Raw genomic sequence first — 16,077 nt, forward strand, 5'->3', positions numbered from 1 at the left:
ATCGAGGAGGATAACTAGGATAGGACTTCTAATTCTCACAACCTTGCCAAGTGCTTTTTAGTTGTTAGGTTATTTTCATTGTCATTTACATTTCATGTCTCTTATCCCAAAACCCCAAAAATAATTCATAACCAATAACAAGACACTTTATTGTAATTCTTAGGGAGAACGACCCGAGGTTCCAATACTTCGGTTTATAAATTTAGGGGTTTGTTTTAGTGACAAACAACTTTTTGTATGAAAGGATTATTGCTTGGTTTAGAAACTATACTTTACAACGAGATTTTATTAGTGAATTTCTAAACCGTCAAAAATCCGTTCGTCAGACATACACACTTATCTCCAACAATCTCCCACTTGCACTAGAGCCAATGACAGATTGGATCTAGGGCATACATGTATTTCCAACAAAATCTCCCACTTGCACTAGAGCCAATCAGTCATATATTTCAATCCCAATTCCCACATGTGCTTATCAAACTCTTTTGATCCAAGTGCCTTAGTGAATGGGTCTGCTGCATTATCCTTCCCAGCAACCTTTTGAATTTCAACGTCTCCACGTTCAACGATCTCTCTTATCAAATGATACCTTCTCAAGATATGCTTAGATTTTTGATGTGATCTTGGCTCTTTTGCTTGTGCAATGGCTCCATTATTGTCGCACAGTAATGGAAGTGGTTCTTTAATTGAAGGCACCACATCAAGCTCGTTTATGAACTTCTTCATCCACACAGCTTCTTTAGCTGCCTCACTTGCTGCTATGTACTCAGCTTCAGTTGTTGAATCAGCTACAGTAGCTTGTTTGGAACTTTTCCAACTCACTGCACCACCGTTTAAGGTGAAAACATAACCTGAAGTAGATTTGCTATCATCTTTGTCTGAGGTAAAACTTGCGTCAGTGAACCCTTTTGGTATAAGTTCAGAATCTCCATAGATGAGGAATTGGTCTTTGGTTCTTCTTAAATATTTAAGAATGGATTTAACCACCTTCCAATGTTCCTCACCTGGATTTGCCTGATATCGACTGGCTACTCCTAGCGCATATGCGACATCAGGACGTGTACATGTCATAGTATACATGATAGCTCCCACTGCACTAGCATATGGTATTCTACTCATGCGTACTCTCTCTTCAGAAGTTTTAGGACAATCCTTTCTACTGAGAGTAATTCCAGTGCATATTGGTAAATAGCCCTTTTTAGAGTTTTCCATGTTATACCTTTTCAATATGGTATCAATGTACATAGATTGTGAGAGTCCGAGCAACCTTTTAGATCTATCTCTATAGATCTTTATTCCTAGAATATAGGCTGCTTCTCCCAAATCTTTCATGGAGAATTGTTGAGATAGCCAAGTTTTGGTATTTTGCAATGTTGGTACATCATTTCCTATTAGTAATATGTCATCAACATAGAGTACTAAGAAAATGACTGTACTCCCACTAAATTTTTTGTATATGCAAGGATCCTCTTCACACCGGATAAAATCGAATTTTTTGATTGTCTTATTAAAGCAAATGTTCCAACTTCTAGAAGCTTGCTTTAGCCCATAAATGGCGCGTTGCAGCTTACAAATTTTACTATGATCAGACTGAAGTGTGAAACCTTCAGGTTGTGTCATGTACACTTTCTCTTTGAGTTCTCCATTGAGAAAAGCTGTTTTCACATCCATTTGCCATATTTCATAATCATAGTAAGCTGCTATAGCAAGTAGAATCCAAATAGATTTGAGCATTGCCACAGGAGAAAATGTTTCTTCATAATCTATTCCCTCCTTTTGACGGTATCCCTTGGCAACTAGACGGGCTTTATAGGTCTCTACCTTACCATCTGCTCCAATCTTTTTCTTGTAAACCCATTTACAACCAATAGGTTTTATGTCTTTTGAGGGTTCAACCAAAGTCCAAACATTGTTGATCCTCATAGACTCTATTTCGGATTCCATGGCACTCTGCCATTTTAGACTTTCGAAACTTTGCATTGCCTCTTCATAAGTCTTAGGATCATTATCATCATAATCGATCCCATTTTCTACATCATCTTGCACCATTAGGTTTAGCCTTAGTGGTGGACGATGTTCTCTTGTGGACCGTCGAAGAGGTAGTTCTTGTACCAAAGGTAGTTCAAGGATTGGTTCATTAATCTCTCTTTGAACTACTATCGGTTCGTTATCCTCAACTCTTGAAGATGATAAATTTGGTGTTAGTTTGAGTACATCCAAAGTTGGTTGCTCAACTTGAATTTCATGTTCTTGAGCTTGTACTATTTCATTGGTTTCTTGAACTTCATCAAGTTCTATTTCTTCACCTTGTCTTCCTTCGGAAAGAAATTCCTTTTCTAAAAAGGTTCCACCTCTTGCCACAAATACTTTGTGATCAGAAGGGTGATAGAAATAATAACCCATTGTTTCTTTAGGGTAACCAATGAATCTACATTTATCGGACCTAGCATCAAGTTTATTACTTTGCAATTTCTTAACATATGCTGGACATCTCCAAACTCTAATGTGCTTGAGATTTGGTTTTCGTCCTTTCCATATCTCATATGGTGTTGAAGAAACTGCTTTAGTGGGTACTTTATTTAGCAGATATGCTGCTGTTTCTAAAGCATAGCCCCATAAATTCAATGGAAGATCAGTAAAACCCATCATGGATCGAACCATATCTAATAAAGTTCGATTCCTCCTCTCTGAAATACCATTGTGTTGTGGAGTACCAGGAGGTGTCCATTGAGAAAGAATCCCATTTTTCTTTAAGTACTCAAGAAAATTATCATTTAGATATTCTCTTCCTCTATCAGATCTAAGCACCTTAATGCTTTTACCTGTTTGATTTTCAACTTCACTGCGAAAAATTTTGAACATTTCAAATGACTCAGATTTGTGTTTCATAAGATACACAAAGCCATATCTAGACATATCATCAGTGAAAGTGATAAAATAGGAATATCCTCCTTTGGCTTGAATTTTCATTGGTCCACAAACATCTGTATGTATTAGTCCCAATAATTCTGTAGCCCTTTCTCCATGTCCCATAAATGGAGTTTTGGTCATTTTTTCTTTGAGACAGGATTCACAAGTTACATATGATTCATAATCATATTTGTTAAGGTAACCTTCTTTATGTAACTTAGAAATCCTTTTTACCCCTATATGACCAAGTCTACAATGCCAAAGATATGATTCATTTACTTGATTATTCCTCTCTCTTTTGAGAGTAGAAACATGCATGACAGAATTACCATTTAAATCGGGAAGAATATAAATGCCATATTGGAGATAGCCATTTACGTATAAGTCATCACCATAATAAATAGAACAAATGCCATTTTTAATATTAAAATAAAAACCACGTTTGTCCAACATAGAAACAGAAATAACATTTGCAACAAAATTAGGAACATAATGACAATTCTCCAATATTAATGTCTTGCCCGTAGGCATTGCTAAAGAAATAGATCCTATAGCTACAGCAGCAACATTTGCTCTATTCCCGACTTGAAGGTAAGTTTCTCCCTTCTTCAGCCATCTACTTACTCGTAGTCCCTGCAACGAATTGCAAATATTATGAGCACTTCCGGTATCTAATACCCATATAGAAGAATTAATAGTAGCTAAAGAAATCATGAAAACTGTTTTCAAGCGTGTCTTACCTTCCTCTTTGGTTTTCAAAGAAGCAAGGTACTCCTTGCAGTTTCTTTTCCAATGACCTTTGCCTTTACAATAAAAGCATTCAGCATCATTTTTGTCAGCCTTTTCTTGTTTGCCCTTGGGTTTGGTCACACCACCTTTAGGTGCCATGGGTTCTCTTTTAAAATTATTCTTTCCATTTCCTCTTGCTTTCCACTTTCCTTTCTTCTTAGAAGAGTTGCCAACTATCATAGCAACTCCTTTCTTTTTCTCAGATGCAATTTGATTCTCATAATCAATTAGCATGTTGAGCATTTCATGAAGATCACAGCTTACTTTAATCATATTAAAGCTAACAATGAATTGTGAAAAGGTTTCTGGAAGAGATTGCAAGATCAAATCTTGTGAAAGTTCTTTGCCCAATTTGCATCCCAACTTCTCAAGTTGTTCAATAAGATCAATCATCTTAAGAACATGGGGTCCAACAGGAGAGTCCACATCAAGTGTAGATCTAAACAAAGTTTTGGACAATTGATATCGGGCCGTCTTACTTTGTGCACCATACATCTTCTTAAGATGTTCAACAATAGTTGGTGGATCCATATCCTGATGTTGCCTTTGAAGATCAGAACCCATGGATGCCAGAATGATGCATTTGGCAGTAAGACAATTTTCCAAGTACTTCTCATAAGCCTTGGTTGCCTCATTATCAATACTTCCATCCTCTTTAGGAACTGGGGCCGTTACAGCAGGCTTATCGATTATATCAATTAGCCTTTCATGCATGAGAACAATTCTCAAATTGCGATACCAATCATCATAATTGGCTCCAGCCAATTTGTTATTTTCAAGTATGCCACGCAGTGATCGAGTAGACATATTATTCATGAATCTAAAAGAAAAAAACAAATATAAGTACGTATTCACACATACAAATAACACTTTCTACAATAATTATTATTATAGAAAATTAAGAAATCTTTATTTCTTAAATTAAGTGTTAAAAAAAATATATTTAAAATCATGAATGAGTATCTTGGTTGTCAAGTCATTACTCATACATTTTTAAACAGATGATTAAATGTATCACATACAATTTTAATCCCAAATAATTACCTGGTTGTCAGGTTATTATTTAATTGAATTATATTTTATACCCCTAGGTTGTCTAGGTTCAAGTAAAAATTAATTCATTCCATGTATCAAATACATATATATAAATTTTATCATTGAGTACGAATCTCCTGGTTGTCAGGTAACTCCTCGTAAACAAAATATAAAATTTATTTATCTTTTTTTTTCCTTTCAGTTTTATTTCATAAATAAATAAAAAATAATAATAACAGTATGTTCCTAACATACATATAATTTTATCCCATATAAATTTATAATTTTAATAATAGCATCCCATGCCATTATTAGGAATCACATTCACTATAATAACAAAATTTAAATTAATCCTATTAATTCTGTAAATTTTTGCAATAAAATTTTAAACACAAAAGGGCCATGGCTCTGATACCACTGTAGGATTACAAGTGTTCATAACACACAGCGGAAGTAATAAAGTAATCCTATTGATCTATTTTGTGCTTAAAACTTTATTGAAATAAGATGGGTTAGATGCCAATACCTGAGTACCCTAGTGAATGAAAACTTTCTCCTTCGATAGTACGAAGGTACTATGTGTATCCACACCGAGACTGATAGTACGAAGGTACTATGTGTATCCACACCGAGACTGATCCTTGTTGTCAACTCCTTGACCAATGGATTTAACTGAGAAATTTCTTGCAACTCCTTGCACCAGCAATTCTTCACTAAGAATTGGAATATTTGTGTATGTGGAGGTAAAAGAAAAACTTGTGTGTTTTTTTTTCTTTTATCATATACACATATATATAGTATGAGATTGGTGACTGATTTGTGAATCAAATTACAATTTAATTTGAAACAGAATCAGTTGGGATCTTATCCATATTTAAAACTCATCATAGAATAAATAATTAATTATTTAATATTCTCAATTATCATATTATTATATTCATGGTGCTAGCAAAGAATATAATAATATTTCATTTGAATTAATATAATTATTTATTTGATCTAATCAAAATAATAATTAAATGATTATTTACCAAGGATTAGAACACTCGTTAGTGTGTGACCCCATAGGTTCAATACTAAGCGGGTAGTAAATTAGTCATACTAAATTTACTAATCAAGGTTGGCGTCTAGCAACGCTCCTTGACGACCCGATAGTATGAAGTAATAATATTTTTACTAAGAACCCAAGATTAACAAAAAATACAACTCCTTCCATCTTTTCAGCTCTTGGCTAACTTTTAGAGTACGGTTTAATTGTCAAACTCTAACTTGTTACCATTATTATAATGAATTATGAATGACTTAAGAAACTCATTTCTTAATTCATTCAAACCCCTTGACCAAGGCATTGTTTATTCCATTCATTATAATCGTAGAGCTCAAACTCATTACCATAGTTGATGGATTCCATTTTGACTAATCATTAATTCTACAAGTATTTAAATCATACCCAATGTCCATTCAACTAACACCGTAGGGTGTTAGGTGTCCGGAATCAAAGTATAACAAATACATTGTCAATTACTATGATAGTCGCAGGTCAAAGGAAAATTCTAATATTATGTTCATCATAAGAATATCCTATTGACAAATATACGGTAACTATAACCATTAGGAATTCTTAGAGTGAGTCAGTTCAATGGTTATATCTCTATATATACCATTTATATATATAATTTAATAAATGAGATCTATTAATCTTCATCCAATGAAGACTATTATATATATATTAATCTATCCGAATCACTAATGTCCCATTTTTAGTGATTCTACGATTAAGAACAATTTAAATTAAAAGTACTCAAAAAAACGTATATCTCATTATTACGATCCCTATCGTAATTATTCGTTTCTAATTTTAATTAAGGACACTATCATAAATTATAAAAGTTTATTCTTATAAAAAGAAATAATAATAATAATAATTCACAATAGTATTTTGTTGGACATACACACTTATCTCCAACAGCAATCTTCTCAAACATATTATCATCCAAGCCTTGATGAATGATAGTAAATACACATTGATCTTTCTTTTTTTTTATTTTCTAATTCTTTCTTCTGAGCTTCTGTTAGCTTCTCCACATTCTCTGGTTCTACATACCCTTTCTCAACCATCTCCCACACTCCTTGAGCACCGAGAATTATTTTCATTCGGGCTGCCCAATTCTCATAGTTGAGCTTAGATAATTGTGGGTATTGAAAAGATAAAGTAGTTCCTTTTGACGAAGATATTTTATAAGTGGCTCTGATACCACTTTGTTGGAAAATAAAAGAACAAGGCACACACACTCACCAAGAATATAAAATGAAGAGGAATGTATTGAATGTATTTGTGTGTTGTTATTTTGAAATGATTATTACATATGTATTTATACCTTTCTTTGACATCTAAATTTAATACATCCTAATAAACAAATGGTTTAAATTAAAATTAAATATAGACAATTTATTCAAACCGTGGTTTCTATTTATTCTTAAATTCTAACCATCAAGTTTATTTTTAACAGCCACAGCATCCTCTTCTCAATAACCTTGCGACCCTCCAAAATACTTTATCAATCCCAAAAATATTTACCTTTTAGAACTTCAGATGGTAGGAATTGTGGCTGAGTAGCAATTTTTTAACACTATTTGGCTAGAAGAGCTAGGTTATAAGCACCCAAATATTTGAAACCTAACCCCTTCTAATTTCGGTCGAGTTATAATATCCCAATTGATCCAAGACATTTTTTTCTCTAAACTTTTTTGTTTCCACCAAAATTAAGAGAGAAACTATGAATTTCTCTAATAAGTGTGTCCGAAAGTCAGAAGCAAGAGAGAGAATAAATCAGAATAGCCTCTCCAACGTCTTTATTAGAACATGTTTACCTACTTAAAAAAATACATATAAAATAGAATAATGAATATCTTGAATTATATATGCCTTTTTATTTTAGAAGTGACTTTAACTTGAAACAAACAAACTCTTAAAAATAATACTTGTTTAAGATTGAAATCAAAACAAATAATTTTACGAAAATTTATGTTTCCAAATGTGAGAAGTGGGATTTGAACCCACACCCTTTGGTACCTTCCTAACAATATATTATAGTTTGGAAAAGTTAGTTAAATTTGATAATAAGCAATCTTTTGTATAAGTGAGATTTACTTCTTATAGCTTGAAAAATGTATATGAGATAGAATAATGAATATCTTGAATTATGTATGTCTTTTTATTTTAGAAGTGATTTTAACTTAAAACCAAAACAAATAATTTTACGAGTTATTATTTTTCCAAATGTCAGAAGTGGGATTTGAACCCACACCCTCTCACAAAGACCAGAACTTGAGTCTAGCGCCTTAGACCACTCGGCCATCCTAACAATATATTATAATTTGCAAAAGTTAGTTAAATTTTATAATAAGCAATCTCTTGTATAGGTGAGATTTACTTCTTATAATTTGGAAAATATATATAAGATAGAATAATGAATATCTTGAATTATATGTCTTTTATTTTAGAAGTGATTTTAAGTTGAAACAAATAAATTCTTAAAAATAATACCCATTTAAGATTGAAATCAAAACAAATAGGCGCCTTAGACCACTCGGCCATCCTGACAATATGTTATGATTTGGAAAATTTAGTTAACTTTGATAACAAACAATCTCTTGTATAAGTGAGATTTACTTCTTATAGTTAAAAAAATACATATAAGATAGAATAATGAATATCTTGAATTATATATACCTTTTTATTTTAGAAGTAATTTTAACTTGAAACAAACACACTCTTAAAAATAATATTTGTTTAAGATTGAAATCAAAACAAATAATTTTATGAAAAATTATCCTCTTACGAAGACCAAAACTTGAGTCTGGCACCTTAGACCACTCGGCCATCTTGATAATATGTTATGATTTGGAAATTTAGTTAACTTTGATAACAAACAATCTCTTGTATAAGTGAGATTTACTTTTTATAGTTTAAAAAAATACATATAAGATAGAATAATGAATATCTTGAATTATATATACCTTTTTATTTTAGAAGTGATTTTAACTTGAAACAAACAAACTCTTAAAAATAATATTTGTTTAAGATTGAAATCAAAACAAATAATTTTACAAAAAATTATTTTTCTAAATGTTAGCGTGGGATTTGAACCATACCCTCTCACGAAGATCAAAACTTAAGTCTAGTGCCTTAGATCACTTAGCCGTCTTGACAATATATTATAATTTAAAAAAGTTATTTAACTTTTCATAACAAATAATCTCTTATATAATTAAGATTTACTTCTTATAGCTTGAAAAAATATATATGAAATAGAGTAATGAATATTTTAAATTATATATGTCTTTTTATTTTAGAAGTGATTTTAACTTAAAACGAACATATCCTTAAATCATTGAATCATATAATATTTGTTTAAGACTAAAATTAAAACAAATAATTTTTATGAAAAATTATTTTTCCAAATGTTAGAAATAGAATTTGAATCCACGTACTCTCAGGAGGACTAAAATTTGAGTCTAGTACCTTAGACCACTTAGCCATCTTGACAACATATATTTCTTCTAAAAATCTTATATTTTACAGAAATTTTGTTCACAATAGTTTACAAAAAGCATTTTAGCAAGCAACCTTTTTTTTTGTTCACGAGCAAGCAACTTGAAAAATGTCTTAAAATTCCAAGACCCCAAAAAAAAGAGAAATGTCTTAAAATTAGAATTTTTTGTGCGTCTACAGTATTTCTTTGACCGCTAAGTGCTAACATTAGTTTGATCCATAGAATGATTCTCTTTGGGACTACTTATATTTCATCTCACAATTGAATTGGGTTAATTGAATTATATGAAACCTATATCCCGTAACACTGAAGTTTTACTTAAATTGATCAAAATTATTATCAGAGATTGATTTTAATGAACTGATATTTTCTTGTCAATGTCATCCAATCAAATTTTTTTCTAAATGACCAATGAAGTAATGGAATAAAGAGTAATTTATGTTTCACACATGATAATATACTATTAGATGTTTATTTAACCTTTTGCTACATACAAATTAGATGTTTATATGACCATTTATGTTGTATATGATAATATACTATTACATATTTATCTAACACTTCCCACGAAAAGTAAATGCAAATTATATTTAGGCATATTATTATTCATTTAATTCTTTGATTTGATTTCCCTGAAATGTGACTTCTCTTTTCTTATTGAAAAATCAGATCAAAACATCAAAACAAAGCATAATGCACACGCACTAATACAAGGCCACATTAGCCAGCCAAAAAAAAAAAAAAAAAGAAATGCAACCTTCTCACAAGTATAATTCGATTAGAATTTAGATCCTCTAAATTTTGAATTTTTATTTTAGAGTGGAAAGTGTGATCTCTCACTATTGAATAATTTCTCTCTCATATTTTCTCTTAATCCCACCTATAAAATAAAGGATGAAAAATCACACTTTATCCTCTAAAGTGGTGAGTTAAACGATTAGTTCATTTTGTCAAATGGAAGTTGATATTTAGAGATTCATTTTGTCAAAATCAAAATCTTTCAAATGTCAAAATGGTTGTTTACTCTTAAACATATAAAATAAATAAATAAACACTAGAAGGCCCCTACAAAAGTTGGACATTTGATATAAAGGATAAATTTCTTATATACACAGCTTTGATCAAACGAGAGCTTGATATGAAAAATATCAACATATTTAACAAGGTATGATAGATGTTGATAGATTAATAAGTCAAATAAAAAAAAGGGATGATTAACAACATCATCATTCATCAGGACCTAATAAACATCATATTCCTCTCTTCTATCACACCCATCCTGGGAATGTCACTATGAACATAGTTGCCACCATTGACAACTTCCCAATGCAACTCAGAGAGATAACTCTGGAATTGAGGTCTCTCTACTCTTTCATAGTGATACCTTTGAACTGTTCCACCAACTGCTTCTCCCATATAATTTGAACTGCCACTATAGACCTGAGAGATGATTAGGGAAAAAGCATATTTTAAGGACATAGTTGCATTGTGAGAAACATTATTTGGACGTCTAAAAGTAGACATTTTGGAACATTTGCCACCACCTAAGAATATGTGTTTTTCTTTCACTATATAATGTCATGAAATCATTTTTCTCAAAAGCTTAAGCCACATGAATGGTATATATCTCTAACAGATAGGATGTCCATTTTTAGATATATAAATAATAATGTATAAATCATAGGACAATGCACCAAGATAATCTTGTAACTATATATCTTAGTTAGATTTATGATAGTACACCATATACCAAGTTTGAATTGGTTCACTAAATGCATTCCCCAAATAATATATCTCTTTGTTTATAATTTATAAACCGTTTTTTATGCTGAAAGAAGTCAAACAAATACATACCTGGTAGCCTTCATTTCTAGCAACAAGTGGCAGTCGAGTGATATCCATTGTTCTAACATAATATGTTTGAGAATATCTAACATTAGTTGATGTTGGCCAAAGTTGGAAAGGATTCAATGGCTTCATTGGTTGCAAAGGCTGCAACAATCTCTGAGAGCTCTGTCTCATACCCTGACCATAATAGTAGGCAGCACAATGAGCAGCTCTATGGTGTGTTGCATCGACATTGTTCAGGTAGCCACATCTGATTGAAGCATGTTCATTTGACAAACCATAGAGTGATGAGTCTGATGACACAATTCGCGGGAATTTCGAAACCTCACTTGATTGAGAATAACAATTGAGATCAACTGAAGTAGTTGGTAATTGCTGCCTAGCATCTTGTATTTCTAGATATGGGCGACATATTTGCTCTCCTGAACCCCTTTTCCTTTTCCTCTCGCACTTCCTCATTGTAGCTCTAATAAACTTGTAAGTGCTGCACATTCCGAGTGGAAAGGGTTCATCGCATCTACCACTATCGCCTCGCTTGTTGTTATAACCAGGGTAATCTTCTTTCCTGAAGTCGGCAAGCTCGATCAATGTCAATAAGCTTTGTTCACCAAGCTTCTCAATCTCCCAGTTGCTGAAAGGAGGACTAGTCTTATGATTCACATGAATTTCACCATTAGCACTAAGCATGCAACTTGCATTCTTGAAGAAACCAAGCACAAGATCTTTATGCTTCCTGTAAAGTTTAGTAGGATAAATAGTGGAAAATGAAATTCAATATAAACCAAAAAGTAAAAAAGAAACATAGTAGAATACTACTACTAGTAGACAACAACTTAATGCGAAAATAGAAATACTCATGATGAACGAACAATTACAAGTCAATAACAATTCTATAAAAACCAAATATGTGCATATTGAGAAGGTTAATTCATGTTCTTAACTTTGTATATTTAAGAAACACATACTGAATAAGAAAAGACATAACTTAGTTATACTTGATACTACTATTATCCATGAACAATAACGAGGAATCCAAATATATGACTGGTCACTGGAAAACTTACTTAATCACTGTCAAGTTGTCTTCCTTTCCATGGAAACCTGCATGAGGAAAGTTGAATATAATGCGATCAAACCTGCGCATCTTCAATTCCAGAAGATACTTCATCTTGGTTGCATCCACTCCGTAATACAAGCACGCTCCTAGCTGTTTTAGTTCGTCTAAATTCGATTTCGCTTGCTTGTAGTTCTTGGTAACATCATCTTCATGAATGATGTGGACAGCATCAATCAACGCCAAAAGTCAGGCAGAATCATTTTTTCAAAGAATCAAAGTAACAAAAGAATTACACTAATTAAGGGTATGCTTGACTGAAGTGAAAATGATAAAGGGGGAATAAAAGAAGCATTTGCATTAGAACAATGTAAGCTTATAAGTTATCCCTTATCTCACTCATCCCTTTTCCACCATCCCATCTTTACTCTAGCCATATAACACTTGAAAGAGTGATATTGTGAACGTTGTGTGTGCTTGCTATGTCTCATATACATATATCCTCATATGGGAACCAAATCAAATAGGTCACACACCTAATCCAATGGTAGAAGAGTGTGCCAAGTGATTACAAATAACATAACTCATTTTAAAACATTTCCCTTAATAGTTATTTATGGGGACTATTTTGACTCCTCAAGGACCAAAATAAGCACCAACCTGAAAAAACAAACATAACATGAGCAAACACTAGCTACCAATACCATACAATGTCCTGTGAAACGGGAAGGGAAAGTAAATAAAAAATTAAAAAAAGAAAAACACATAAATATAAATTCACTAGTTTACAAGCAATTTCACTAGTTGTGGAGAACCATAACCTGGTTAAAAGGTATAAACAAATATCTAGAAAGTGATTCATCATTGTTAAAAGTTACACAACACAAGCCACAGAATAATAAGCTAAGAGAATAATGTTTTTTTTTGTCCATGTATCTTCCAATCCGATCAGCCAAGAACTAATCCTTATGGATATGAACCTCATCTCCATTTAAGGTTGACTACTGCCTAATGGGTTGCTGCATACAAAAAGGTGGATTCGAACTTCTACACTTGCTTAATAGTTCATTCTAATCTTTTAAACACAAAAACAAGGAGACTAATATTTTAAACACAAAAACAAGGAGAACAACAATATATATATATATATATCCACCCTAATTTTTCCCGCGAAAGGGGGAAAGGAACATTCAATCATATATACATAAGTATCCATCAAAGACCCAAAGTTCGAAACTTTTACATTAAACAACACGAGAATCAAGAGAGTAATAAAGAATCATAGTGAAAATGAGAGAGAGACCATAGGAATCAAGAGAAGAAGCTACAATGTTGGAAGCAGAACCGAAGGATCGTGCGAGTGAAAGAGAGAAGGAGAAATCACCGTCCCCAACCAACAGTATTTGGTGATCACTTGAATAGTGTGTTACCCATTTTGCACCTACTTCTTCTTTCTCCATGCTCCAATTCAAAGCTTTTCTTCTTTTCTTCCTGTTCTTCCCTTTCATAGAGGTATGGATTTTTTTCTTTCGTTTGTTATTGCTTTTCCTTTTTTGTCCCACTTTTTCCAATCAACACGTTCCCACCTTACAGCATTTTCTTTTGTCTTCCTTAGGGAAAAAGCTTGAATTTTTCACGTTATATATAGAGAGTGGAAGTGGAAGAGACATGCATCACTGACAACCGTTCCATTATTTGAATTTGGCTTTATTATGAATCAAATCAGAGAATAAGAGAGAGTTTAATTTGGGAAAATTCCGTAACTTTGCTATTGAAATAATTAAAAGAAATAGTGAAACGGAGTAAAAAAAGAAAAAATAATAAGAATTTGTACCCATAAACTTTATGAAGATAAAAGTATTTATAAAGAAGAAAATTAATATTATACTCATTAAAAATAAATTTTGTACAACAAAAATACTTAAATTCTAAATTTTTATTAATTTTTTAATAAAATTTTTAAATTATCTCATCCTTTATCTTCAACTTCAATTTCATCGTTATTTCTTTTTCCTCGAATCTCTCATTTTTATATTTTTTATTTACCAACACTTTAATCATCAACACATCATCTCTACTACTCTTTTTATAATCTTTACATACCTGCATTCAAGCATCAAACCAACCAGTGTTGTTGGAGGTGTTGTGAAAAGATGGTGGCGATGCAAAACTCAAACTCGCAAATTCGCGACTAGTATGAGAAGATTATATCATTTAAGTTATAAATGATTGGTACAAATAATTATTTTTTCAAAATAAAAAAAAGTCACATTATTATTATTATTTTCTAAATTACTACTTTATTAAATTATATTAATATACCAAAAAAGATTTAAGAAAAAGTGACCGAGTAAAATCATTTTCTAATTTCTACTATTGTAAGTCAACTATCATCATTACTTTTCTCTAATCTTTTCGTTAAAGTTTCTCTTTAATTAGCAGTGAGAATTAAGACCGTGACTCCGTCAGAGTGAGAATTTCTAGTATATGACTAAATAAAATGATGACTTTCAAAGGAGATAGCTTGTGCCACAAGCTATATATAATTAGCTTATTACAGATTTACACTTAGTTACATAAATGGTAGAGTCTATAATGTTTATGATTTTATCATTAATTCATTATAATAGTTATAGTTGTTAAACCGTTTTAATAACATTTAAAAAATATTATAAAAAATAAAATTATATTTTAATAATATTTTTTATTTTTAATTTTAAGTTAAAAAACATTAAATAATAAAACATTGTTACTTTAATTTAAAAAAAAATTTACTAAAATTATATAGCTACTATAATCACCGCAGCAATAAATTTTGATGATAATAAATATCTATCTCCCTCAAGCTTGGTTAGTGAAAATCTAGAAGCCTGAGCTTGGCTAAACATGATTGAGCGAATAAGGAGCAAGAATTTCAGTTAAAATGTGTATTGAAATTGGTGGTAGCAATGCAACTTTACTAATCCAGATTGAGCTCTCTCCCTTTTACTGTAACAATCCATTTCTATATTTTAATTCTTTCATGGAGTATTGGGTTGGCTACTATATTAAGAGCTAATTTGTTGTTACAGTACGTTGTTTTGGGTATGTAAAAACTAGAAAAAGATCACAAGTCTCTCATATTGTAATTTGTAAAGAGAACGAACCAACTGGCTTCTTTACCAGCCAATAGCACTCTTAATGTTGTCATGTTAACCACCGAACTGAACCTACGAAGGTGTGTATTTGGATTTAAATTTACAACCATTAGTTTATATAAAATTGATTTTACAAATTTGATTTTGATAAAGAGTACATTTATATTAAACGTAATTTATATTTAGTAATCTTTATATCAAAATGGATTATAGTAAAATAAATGTTATTTGAATTATACTATTTGAAATTACTTTTAAATAAAAAAATTATTAAAAAATATTAATTTAAATATTTTTTAACTATTATTTTAATTTAGATATTTAAATAGATGTGTTATTACTTAATTTTATAATAAAATTAATATTTATTTATTAAATTAAAAATAATACATAAAAATGGCAAAATATATTTATATTAAAAATAAAAAAATATATGAATAAACTAATAGTTTAATATATTAATATAAATAAATATTAAATTAAAAAATAAAACACCAATAAAATACATAAAAAATAATATTTTATACATAACCAAATAAAAATAAGTAAAAAATCAAATGAATAAAATCAAATAAAAATAAAAAAAAAATTTCTAAAAAAATAAACGTAAAGAATAGTATAGTAAATAATAAGAACTCCAAAAAATAATAACATATATGAAAAATCAGAACATTAAACAAAATTTTAATAATAAACATAGTATATAAGAATTACAAGCTAATGTAGATGGTTACTTATATCCAGGGCG

The 16,077-nt window shown here is 30.8% G+C and overlaps 1 protein-coding gene, 1 non-coding gene and 1 pseudogene across 2 annotated transcripts; all 3 read right to left on the reverse strand.

The window, feature by feature from the left end:
* Positions 1-593: 593 nt before the first annotated feature.
* LOC148575635 (secreted RxLR effector protein 161 pseudogene) lies at positions 594-1,119 on the reverse strand (annotated as a pseudogene).
* A 6,896-nt stretch (positions 1,120-8,015) lies between these two features.
* Positions 8,016-8,099, reverse strand: TRNAL-CAA (transfer RNA leucine (anticodon CAA)). The gene has a single exon. It is a non-coding gene; the product is annotated as a tRNA-Leu (tRNA).
* A 2,251-nt stretch (positions 8,100-10,350) lies between these two features.
* On the reverse strand, positions 10,351-13,940 carry LOC107614240 (uncharacterized). Its single transcript, XM_016316494.3, has 4 exons — positions 13,496-13,940; positions 12,203-12,401; positions 11,145-11,871; positions 10,351-10,730 (listed from the first exon to the last, which is right to left on the reverse strand). Exons 1-4 carry the CDS (start codon positions 13,698-13,700, stop codon positions 10,524-10,526), a joined length of 1,338 nt encoding a protein of 445 aa, XP_016171980.1. The 5' UTR covers positions 13,701-13,940; the 3' UTR covers positions 10,351-10,523.
* Between the last annotated feature and the right edge of the window lie 2,137 nt (positions 13,941-16,077).

The sequence above is a fragment of the Arachis ipaensis genome, chromosome B1, assembly GCF_059453495.1.
Source record: "Arachis ipaensis isolate K30076 ecotype BB chromosome B1, ASM5945349v1, whole genome shotgun sequence".
Classification (NCBI taxonomy): Eukaryota; Viridiplantae; Streptophyta; class Magnoliopsida; order Fabales; family Fabaceae; genus Arachis; species Arachis ipaensis.

Coding starts and splice junctions, on each gene's coding strand:
- LOC107614240 (XM_016316494.3), bottom strand. CDS start 13,700: ATGAAAGGGAAGAACAGGAAGAAAAGAAGAAAAGCTTTGAATTGGAGC. Junction 12,402..13,495: donor TTCTTCTCTTGATTCCTATG/GTCTCTCTCTCA, acceptor TCATTCATGAAG/ATGATGTTACCAAGAACTAC. Junction 10,731..11,144: donor CTAGAAATGAAGGCTACCAG/GTATGTATTTGT, acceptor ATCATCTCTCAG/GTCTATAGTGGCAGTTCAAA.